This window comes from Rhinolophus hipposideros (genome assembly GCF_964194185.1).
Source record: "Rhinolophus hipposideros genome assembly, chromosome: 7".
Lineage (NCBI taxonomy): Eukaryota > Metazoa > Chordata > Mammalia > Chiroptera > Rhinolophidae > Rhinolophus > Rhinolophus hipposideros.
The window spans coordinates 44,368,693-44,380,589 of NC_138053.1; the positions used below are offsets into that span (position 1 = coordinate 44,368,693).

The window sequence follows — 11,897 nt, forward strand, 5'->3', positions numbered from 1 at the left end:
GAACTTTAATCTGTCATCACTATTTGGTTTTCCTCATGATTATCACTCATGGAGAAAAACCAATTTACTCCTTCAAAGTAAAGACTGAAAGCAAATCTTTACTCTCCCTTTAAACTATAAAATCTGAGAATTTAAGATGAAGAAACAAGCTAAATTATACATATTTTGGTCAAAAAAACTAACAGAGATATTACCCAAATAAAAAAGTATGCACATGCTCATTATCACATTTTGTATTTCAGAGAGGACGCATTAAGGATTCATGCCATAAGTTTATTTACAAACATTTCTAGTATGTTGAGTTCAACAGTTTAATCCATTTTTTAAAGTGACTGCACCTCTTAAAATGCTCCTCTTCATATCTGTGAATAAAAACACACAAAAAAACTAATGGTATTTAAAAAATCCCATTCATTTAACAAAAATCATGTAGTTTCATTAATGCACTGTCTGTTCATCAGTTTATGACCGGTACATCAGAAAGCGTTTACAGTATCATGACTTCATTCATACTGATTTGCTTCATCATATGCACCAAAATCTTTCCATATTAATGGCTTGGATAAACCATTTCCCTTCTAAACTTGACAAATAAAATCTTTACTTTCCAAAGTATATTTTGCGAATGTATTCCAATTATCCCAGAGCTGCCTATAGTGCTGTTTTGAGGAAAATTCTGCTTACAATTAAGCTAACTAAATATTTTCTTCTCACATAGGGAATTTGCTAACCTCTAGCACACAAGACATATACTAACATTTACTGCCATCAAGATAGACTAACATTTAATTAGTTTACTAGAACTTCATCTGGGTTAAGACTGGAGCTCTGGAACAAGGCAGCCTGGGTAAAAATCAAGTCTACCATCACTAGCTATACAATAGTGGGCAACTTAACATTTTTGTCTTGGATCAGGTAAATATCCACTTTATAGACTTGCTAGGGAGCCACATGAGATTATTAACGTAAAACTATGTCTCATAAACAGTCCTCAAAAAACCCTCGACTCAGGTAAAGAAACATTTGTTACTAGGTTTATTAACCAGTCTCCATCAATGTCATCTATACACTCCACTTCAGCAATTAGCCCTACCCACAATAATGTATTTGTAATTTTTTTTTCCCTTGAGGGAGGCATGGAGAAGAGATGAAGAAAGAAATAAAAGAGAAAGCATTGCTTCTCTTTTATTAGAAATCCATTAATTACCTGTTTCATGTATTAAGTAAAACATCCTTATTTTTTAAGCAGCTGGTGTCTTACTATAAAGAAAGGTGCGGCAAATCCAGATCCAAAGTACAGCGTCATCATAACTAGCAACCGCCACTTGTTTTCCACTGAAAATGGCAAATTCTGTTGGGGGCAAAAAAAGAGAACTTCAAGTCATCTGACTGTATCCATCAAAAAGAAATACACAGGAGATACCACATTTTTTTTCTTTACATAATCAGGTTATACATGCCATATATCACAGCAGCACCTTTTTAAACATTATCCTTCAAGTCCTATGACCTTCACTACACTTAAAAGGTAAAAACATATCCGGCTTGACTGAGCACCAGGCTACTACTGCCTGGTCTTCAGAACTCAGGTGCAAAACAGTGAGAAGCTCTTTATTTCAGAAAATCGAAAATGCTCTCCAAAAGTCATTGTGTAAACGGAATGCACTGTTCTAGCTCACTGTTTGTTGGAAAACTACTTTACTCAGTGAAGAAGGGACAGGTGAATGTCCCCTGCACTACGAAGTTTGACGTTTTCATAACCAAGCGGCCCTCCCTTCAACACCGTTTTTCTCAGCCCTTTACTACTCAGGCCTCGCGTAACCCTCGGGGGTTCTCACTGCTAACTACCCGATATACGCCATTTATACCTGAAGCTAAACCCAACCTTACCCGAGGGTTAACAGTCATAATTGGATCAACTAGTTAGGCAAGATCCGACTCACAACCAAAGGCCCTCACGTCTTCTCTCCTTTCCAATGACCTTCACTCCTAGTCCGGTGACCTCCAGCTCGGCTTGGCCACACGAGGTACCCGCCGCCAGTATCTCCACGGCCCTGCAGACCTCGGAGGGCAAGGCGGGGGAGCGCTAAGGCTAGGCAGGGCTTCCCGCTCTACCTACTCGTTACCTTCCCCGACTAACGCTCGCACCCCGGGGCCTGTGCTTTCTCCCTGGGCCCAGGGAGAAACGGAAAGCTAGCCGGCGTCCCAGACCAACTTTCCGGCTTACCTTCTCCCTCTCCACCGCCCATAGGCGGCCTTGGGAGTTCAGCGAGTCGAAGCCAAGTGCCCCCTCCCCAACGAACCCGGGCCCCCACACACTAACCTTTCCTGGGCCTTCCTCATAGTGGCTTCTACGGACCACGGAGGTTGTGAACCTCCGGATGCTCTGTCCCAACATAGCGCTGTTGGGAGGCCTGCAAAAGGCGCAGAGACCGAAAACGGAGGAAATGGCGGTTCAGGCTTTTCTCACGACCTAGTTCCTCTGAGTGAAATGGCCGAAAGGTAAGGTGGGAAATGGGGATGCGAAGGGGCGGTCTCCGAGTATTGTGGGAAATGTAGTTTAATACCTCGATGCGCCCTGTTGGCCCGGAAGGATTGTGGGAAATGTAGTCTCACGCCAGGCTGAGGGAGCAAGAGAAACTCGGTTGTTCGTTACCAGCAGTGATTCCTTCAGACCTGAGTTCTTAGGGAGTTCTTGACAGGATTCTTGAGGTCTGTGTCCAGACGATTTTACTGAATTTAGTGGAGCGGTTTCACCACGTGCGCTCTAGTTTATGAAACATGAAAAGGAACCTCTCCCTTTTCTTTTTCTGTTACTATAAACCAGGCGCCTGTGAATTGCAGTACTCTGCTAGAGCTGAGATTCCTGTTACAATCTCATCTGAGTAAACAAAGTGTAAACGCAAGTAACCAACGAATATGCAGTACACAGGATATAGGGCACTGACAAGGACAGCAGCACGGACCGGGCCCAGAGAAAACTCCAGGCCAGTATGAGCATGGCACGCTCTGAATGGAAGCGAGAAGCGGCCTCTGATATCCGGAGCTGGCCTGGACGCGGAATTGGTATTCCGCTGGACGTAAACGATTGCACAGAACATCGACATCAGACAACAATCACGGTGTCAGTGATGGATCAAGAAAATAATGATCACGGTATTATCATATCTGAACACAGACAAAACACCAACCTTGTCCAGGTCACAAAAATGACCAAAATCACCACATCCAGTCTGATATGATGACTTCTGCTTCTTTGCCAATGACAACCTCAACCTTGAACTAATCTTTCTTCTTCTTCCTGAGTAAGATTTAGTAAGACAGCCAAAGTTATGGAAGACAAGTCCAAATTCTGTAAGTCCTAACACTTCTCTGAGATGCCCATGGTTCCTCCTGGTATTCAGTCTCTTTCACCTCAATGAGTAAAACCCAGGTTGTTCAATTACAGGTGTGTTCCTGGTGGTCTTTGACTGGTGGGCACTGGGAAGACACCAGTGATAAACGAGGCTGGGGAATTTGCACGTTAGACTGGGAAAGGTGCTGGGAACCTGAGTCTTATGTTATTCGCCTGTGGGAGCGTGTACTTGTAGATAGCCTCACGTGGCCCCTGTATATAACAGTGCTAAACAAAGTGGAATAAGACCCGTTTTATTTTGAGAATTGGGTATAAAAAGTGTGTTTAGTCTTTTTTTAGATTTTGAAAGAGACTAAAGACAAAAATTATGTTTTATTTCTACAAGTACCTTCTGATTGACTAGTAATGAATGTAATACATTATATAACGGGTATTTGTCTCCTAATAGATAGATACATGGTATTCAATTTTGAAAAAAACTCCCATGCAGCAACTTTTCGTATTACAGGACTCTGATTTAACCATAATTGGAAAATGTTTCCACATTTAATACTTCTGGATTGCCCTTTTCAGTCTAATGTAAGTAATAACCTGGGTATAATTGGTTCATTGTTACTTCTAATTCACATTAATTGAGTCTCCTGTGTACCTGGCTTCCAGATAACTCCAAAGAGCATTCCAAATAAGATTTTAGCACATGGCTTCGGAATTGTCTTCCTCCTCATAGGACCTGTGGCAAATTAAAGATAGCTACAAATTCTTTTTATCAAGAGATGAGGTCTATGCCCTCTCTCCCTGAATCTGGATGGACTCTGTGACAATTTTGACCAAAAGATTTTGGCATAAGTGATGCTGTGCCAGTGTCCTGCACAGACCTGTGCTATTGGCAACTTCTTTTCCTGTGTTTTTTTTTGGGAGGGGTGGGGGGGTACTTGCCTTTGGAACCCTGAGCCTTTATGTAAAAAGTTTGACAAGTCTGTGCTGGAAAGACCTTAAGAACCCACCAAAAGAAGATGGGGATGGGCTTAGGTGTCAGGCATGTGAGTGACGCTATCTAGGACACTCCAGTCCAGTCCAGCCACCAGCTGAATGTACATTACTGGTGACACCAGTCAATGGTGTATAAAGAGCTGCCCAATTTAGCCCTGCCCGAAATGCTGATCTACCAATGTGCGATATAGTAAAATGATTGTTCTTTCAGGCCATTTAGTTTGAGGTAGTTTGTCATGTAGTAATAAACGACTGGAACAGACACCTAGAAGTAATGCTGTTTTATTTAGGGAAATTATCTGTTATGAGAAGAACAGTTTTTCACCATCGATCTATACATTTAGAAGTTTGGTGGTGTCATTTAAAATATTTATCTTAAAACGAGTGTTTTTGTCAAAGGGCCAAACTGAGCACAAAGGAAAATTTTACGTAAGTTTCCATATTGTTTTCCTTAATTGCTAATTAATAACCTATTAATAAATTAGCTAAATAATTAACACACCCTGAGTTTAGGGATTTTATGTTAATTTTGATCTCTTAAATTCACCATGGAAGAAAATAGAAATTTAAAGAAATCTGACAATCTTACATTTCTGAATAGGTATTGTGATGAATTAAAGATGGCTATAATTTCTTTGTAACTCTTCTAATGGAGAGGTGCAGCCTACCTGCCCTCCTCATGACTTTAGTAAACTGCTTGACCAATAGAATGCAGCGGAGTGACATTCTGAGACTTCTGAGGCTGGCTTATAAAAAGCATTGCAGTTTTCATTCAGGCAACTGGAATGTTTTCTTGGGAGAAGTCAGCCACCATGTAAGAAGTCTAACTACCCTGAGGTAGCCTGGAATATGAGGAAGCCCAAGCTAACCATTTGGAGAAGCCATATGTATGAAGGAGGGGAGTGGGAAGGAAAGGAAAGAGGAGGGGAGAAATATGACATATGCCTGGTCAGCCTCAGCTCTTTCTGCCATCCCCAAGCCCAGGCATCAGATATATGAGTAAAGAAGCCTTCAGGTGACACCAACCACAGTTCTGATTTGCCTACACCTATATGAAGATATTAAGCAAGAACTGCCCCATGGAACCCATCAGCCTCTAGAATTATGAGAGAAAATATTGTTAAATAAATTGTTGTTTCAAGCGACTAAGATTTGGGATAGTTTGTTATACAGAAGTAGAATCCTGGAACAGGTATCATACACAATTTTGGATCCACATAACCTAACTATCTAAATTCAGTCATAATAGTAAGCAAGAAAAATGTGAATCATCCTAGAGAAACTTTTGATTCAGTTTGATACTCTTTTGCTATAAAATGAATTTTAAGAGAAATGAGACATTTCGTGGATTGGTACAAAATAGAAAACATCTTTAGGGACATGAGGTTTACTCTGAAGTTATATTTTTAAAAATACAATCCAATTATTTTAAGTAGTGTGTAAGGTATATATCTTAGAGTGAGCAATGTACTTTCTAGACCCACATGAGTCTTTGGAGACTGAAATTACATTACATAGAACAGTATATCTGAAAATTAAAGTGCAGTATTTGTCATGTCTTTCAACAACTACTATATCATATTTTGAAGAACTAGTTTAGAGTTTATTTAGAAATAAATTGTTTAGTGCAGAAGTTATATATTTCTGTCTTGATTGAAAAACTTGAGTTTCTTTTGTTTTTAAGTTTTTATAATGTCCCACTACTGTAAAGTCAGAACTTCATCTTAATTTCTATTTGAAATTTTACATTTAGAGGGAAAAACAAACAAGCAAACAAACAAAACAAACAAAAACCTCAGTTCAGGAAAGGAGAAAATGTGATTCCACTGAGGCAGTTAGGGTTGGAAAGTATTATGCCAGCTGATTTAGTGAAGGAAGAAAAGTTTTGCGAAAGCAGTGCTTACTTGATCAAGCTGTGTATTTTCTCTTCGTCTTGTTTCATTAGTTTTTATACCACTTTTTCCTAAAAAGCATCTCATGTTTCTTATTCCAAATTTATTGCTTAATCTCAATATGAGTTTAAGGACAATTAACTTTTTTTTAGATTAACTATGATACACTTATTTGACATTGAGAATTTATCTGAATTAAAAAATTCAGATATATTTTTTACAAGATGAATGCAGAAATTAACATTTCTCAATGTGAAAATCACTGATTCATGTTATATTTATATACCATTTCCCTCTTGACTTGCAATTATACTTGTTATCATTACTTTGAACAGGTTTCTTAATTAACTACAGCATTTCCTGCTTGTTTCTATAAGTGGAATACTAAATGATTAAATAGTTGAATTTACTTATTTTAGGAAAACAGTCTAAATGAGGAAGGGGATTTTGAAAACGAATCCCCTTGGATGTGTCATTCTAAAAAACAATCCTTTTTTGTTAGAGTAGACGTAAGAAATACATAGGAGGTATTTGAGAGTAGAACCAAATTTCTTGCATTACATTTGGTGATTGTGAAGAACTGCAAATAAGGGCTACCTGGAAATCTTGATTTAGAACCATTACTGACGATCAATGCATATAAAGCTGCTGCAACTATATATTTCTACCATTCAGATGAGATTGTAGGAATCCGGTCAAAAGCATTCTGTTTCTCTAAGACAACAGTCTGGCAGCCACTGGGTTAACACAATCCTTCAAGATATATTTGTTTATAACAGTTTTTGTATTTGTCTTTTTCAGCTTAGACTCTTAAGTAAGAAAAATGGGATTTACTTGAGAACAACATTATGCACTTTGAGTAAATTATTACCGACTTCATCAAACAGTTCTTTCAGACATTTCAACTAATTATAAAATTATTACACAAAGGGGGTTAAGTTTAATTTCCTGTTCTCTTTTTATTCCTCAATTAAGCTAGACTTTCACTGAACAGCATTCTAAAACTGTATCATTATCCCTGAGTTATGCTCAGCATCTTCTTACCACTTTGTACTGAGGGATTTTATAAATAACAGACTTATGAAATTCATCGCTGGGTTTACTGTGGACACTTTTTTTTCCCTTTGAGGATGTGTTTCAATATATTTCATTGTATCTCTTTTATGAGGACCCACAGGAGAAATTTCTCTGTGGTCTTAGAACTAGAATAAACGTGTTTTTCCCGGGTAGCTGATTTGCTTTCACCTTATGAGTACAAATTTCATTGTGATTTTTTCCTGATACTTGTTCCTAGAAAGCGTGGAACGAAGCTTGTGAACCCTTCAGTGGAAAGGATGAATGTATTTTGTGTACTTTACGCCTGACTCCATCTTCTTTTCTAAATTTATTTATTTACCTTTACTTTTCTCCCCAATTTTAAATTTATCTTGTTATATAGTATGTGTCTTTGTTCTGTACCTCAAATGTTTTCTGAAACAATATTAGCATGAAAATAAACTAATAAATCATAAATTCTCCTGACATGGAAAGCTGTTGTAGTGTTACTTGTGTGTGTGATGGGCCGTTGAGTCGGCTCTGACTCCTGGCCACTTATTCTGAATGAGTGAGGTCCACAGTGTCCTGTCCTCAACAGCCCTGCTCAGCTCCTGTAGACTCACACCTATGACATCCTTTATGGAGCCAAAACATCTCACATGCAGTCTTCCCTTTTCCCTGCTGCCTTCTATTTTCCTCAGTATTATTGTCTTTTCCAAAGAACCCTGCCTTCTTGTGATGTGCCAGAAGGATAGCTTCAGTTTTGTCATTTCTGCCTCTCATGATGTATCATGCTTAATTTGCTCTAGCACCCACTTGTTCATCTTTCTGGAGATCCAGGGTACCTATAGAGCTCTCCTGCAATGCTTGACTATTTTGTTTCTGCTTTGTGGAGCCTGAGCTCAGCAAGTTAGTTAAAGCTAGATAATATAACAAATGATCCCAAAATGTTAATGTCTTAACAGAATAAAGATTTATTTCTCAGTATGTTATAATCTGAATCAGATGCTCAGCATGCGATCTTCCGCGTGGTCATTCAAGTGCCACATCTTCATGGGCCTCCCCTCAATCCTCCGGATGGGCCCTGTCTGCCACCGTGCTGAGAAGGAGAATGTGGAGGCTCCCACAGGGTTGTTCAGGGCCAGGTTAGCAGGTGGCAGCACTACTTGTGCCCACATTATAATGCCCAAACCAATCACATGCTACCATCTAGATGCAGGAGGTCTAAGGAATTGAGATTTCTGTGTGGCTGAGAGGAAACTGGAAATGGTTTTGTTGAACACATAGTATCTCCTCCATGGAGCCCTTCTAGTTCTTGTTGGAATCTTACAGAGTGCCGCTGTGAGAATTCAATATCCAGCGGTTACATACAATCTTGGGATGTTGCTACAGTGGGAGCAAATTCTGTAATTTCTTGTTCCTGCACATTTCCCCAGAGTTACTCAACCTGGAATCAGACTGACATTGGTTCAAAGCCAAGATATACCTTAACATTTAGCTTTGGACAAATTGTGTGACCTTTCCTCATCTTTCAAATGGGGACAATAATGTTACCTACTTTATAGGGTTGGTTAACTGAGATATATGCTGCTTCAGAGTGTTCTATTAGCAAATGTCTCCAGCACATCCCCCTTTTGGGGTTCCCCTCCATATGTCATGTTTTAACTACCTTTCTGTCTTTTCTCAACAGATTGGCCAATGCAATATGTAGGTTTGAAATATATTTTAAAAAAAGGTTGAGGCATTATTAGAATGTAAGCTCCCTGAAGGCAGGAAGTTTTGTTTTTTTCTGGTCAATTATGAATCCATCTTAAGTATCCTCCATGAAGACATTCAATGAATACTTATTAAAAACAATGAATGAAAAATGTGGCAGTTTAAATTTAAATACAAATATGTACTATTTTGAATGTGAGATTATGATTTAATTTTTAAAATCCACTTTTTGAGGCATAAGTTACATGTAATAAAACATATCTATTTTGAGTATACTGCATGACAACTGTATACACTCATTAACCAAAACCACAGTTTAAGATATAGAACATTTCAATCACCCATGATTTACTTTTAGCAATATACTTTAAAATGATTGATTTGTTAGTTGTCTCTGAGAACCCTCAGCCTTCTCAATTAAAGCCCAACCTGTACTCAGTCCTGTAAAAGTGAGACCCTATGGCAGAGTTTCTCAACAGGGGACTATTTACATTACGGGCCAGATAATTCTTTATTGAGGGTGATGTCCTGTGCATTACTGGATGCTTTGCTACATGTCTGGCATCTACCCAGCAGATGCCAGTAGCATTCTCCCTCCCACGTTGTGGCAGCCAAGTATGTCTCCAGACATTACCTAAAGTCCCTTCTGCTGGCAAAAATCATTTGGGGTTGAAAACCACTGAACTATGGCCAACTCTTTAGGGCAATGTGAGTCGACAGAACACACGCTTGGTCTGAGCCAATGCTTCTGCACTTGCTGAGATTCGCCGGGAGAATCACAGTGCCTGACCCTTCTGGGTGAGAGAAGGCTCACTGTCTTAGGCTTCTGCAGTTCGCTGGCATAGTGCCCACTCCATTCTCTGCCATTAGTGTGTGTAGTCACCGCCTGCAGGGCTGACCATTTATAAGCTTCTATTGGTCCTCCTCTCTGTTCTACACCGAGTCCAGGGCAGAGGGGAAGTGGTAATAAAACTTGCTTTTGTTTTATTCCTACCTTATGAATCTGTGTTCTCTGAGACTCACTCGCTTAGAACATAACTAACCTGTCTTTAGTTCTACCTTTAAAAATAGACAATTAATTTTTAATTAAATGAACACATGTACTTAGCATTGTATCTGGCAAGTCATAATGCTTAATACATAGCAGTTATTATTATTACTTCCTTACCACTGTTTTTATTGCTGCTGCTCTTTTATCCTCTTTTACTTGTGCTGGGATCACTCTTACCTTCATCATACTTGCCACACTTTCTTTGTTTATATCATCAGCTTTTTTAGTAAGGCCACAGCAACTGTGCTCACATGTCCCCAAATATTTAACTTCTCAAGCCACCCAGGTCACCAAGGCACCCCTGCTTCCTAGACTCTTGGGTCACCAATCATACATTTCTCAGTTTTTGATGTAAGATATTTATTATTATTATTATTATTATTATCATCAGTCAGTTCCTTAGGAAATCCCATCCTTATCTGAATGGGAAGAAACTACTTTCCTGACTAGTGCCACTCGAAAAACCATCTTCTGAAGGAAAAAAACCCAGACTTTTTGACTCTGATAGTTTTCTACTTTTCTATCTTGCCTGGAAGAGCTATGGAGCTCCGCACTTAAACCTTATGCATGTTTTGAATAACAAAAGTAAACAGAGCATTTGATTAAAAAACATCTACTAAAGTTCATTTAAAGATACATAAAATAATTTTAAAAAAAGACTATAAACTTAAGATGTGAGAGAATGCCTCTCTTACTCACCGGATGAGGAAATCAGAATATTGTTCCTTTAATGTGAGGAAGAGAACCCAAATCATGCAGGAAACCTTGAGTGTGGAGGCCTATTAAAGAAGTGTCAAAAGTTCAGAAATTACAGAAGTAAAACCAATGAATCACTAATGTAGTGATTAGTAAAAGTTTATTGAGGGGAGTTGGGAGATGGGCAAAAAAAGTTTTAACAAAATTGCATTGTTTCTGGCAATAGCAAATCATTTTTGTCCCTTCTAAAAAAATTACTGTACAGATATAATTTTAAATAGAAATTTAAGGCATCCATGCTAAAACTTTTACATTGCTAGGGATTTTTTTGTACTAGTGATTCTATTTGGAAATTCAGTACATAATGTTAGATACAGTCTAATAGTATGTGATTTTATGAATGAGTCAGTTCAGATTATAAATAATGTAAGGAAAATTTGGATATGCCAGAAAAAAAAATACAGAAATTTAACAATCAATTTTCTAAAAAAATGTTATCTAACATCTTTAAGAATATGTAGTATATTAAGCTTTTAGTATAGTGTACAAGATAATTCTAAGGAAAGAATGAAATAATCTTCAAAGAGCAAAAAAGTAACCAAAGTGAAATATAGAATTTACATTAAATCTTTTCCTTGTGAAATATACAGATAAGTGAAACAAAAAAAATAGATTTTGACATGTCTTATTGCCCCTTTTGGTGCCTTAGAAATAAGTATATTATGAATTTTTAAAATAGAAGTTTAAAAAATCCCAACATTTAAATATAAAAACAATATTTTGAAGGGGAAAGTAACCAAACAATAAAAAACCTGTAAATTTTTCTTTAATAGTATTTAATATTTTAGGTATTTATTAATAACTAGTATTAATAATAATTTTAAAATGGAAGTATATAGAAGGTTTCCATTATTATCTAAAATTTCTTAAGAGTGCATATATTTTCTTTGAATAACAGTTGGCCTATAAGAGACCAAATGTACAGTTTCTAAGTTCATTGATTTTCAGTTGATAAGAAAAAAAGGATGATATTGCATAAAATTGCTCCTTCTTAGACTTTATTGGTAAAATCTGGAATGTGTTTTGATTACTTAAAAATAAGATGGGCTGACAGTATTGAGACAAAAAAACATTGACTATAAAATTTTATTATCTTATTCAG

General features: G+C 37.7%; 1 protein-coding gene across 1 annotated transcript; it reads right to left on the reverse strand.

The window, feature by feature from the left end:
* Window positions 1-257: 257 nt before the first annotated feature.
* Window positions 258-2,496, reverse strand: COX7C (cytochrome c oxidase subunit 7C). The gene is made up of 3 exons (XM_081053687.1): window positions 2,324-2,496; window positions 1,208-1,351; window positions 258-362 (listed from the first exon to the last, which is right to left on the reverse strand). The coding sequence occupies exons 1-2, from the start codon at window positions 2,396-2,398 to the stop codon at window positions 1,235-1,237; spliced, it is 192 nt and encodes a 63-aa protein (XP_080909813.1). The 5' UTR covers window positions 2,399-2,496; the 3' UTR covers window positions 258-362; window positions 1,208-1,234.
* Window positions 2,497-11,897: the final 9,401 nt, after the last annotated feature.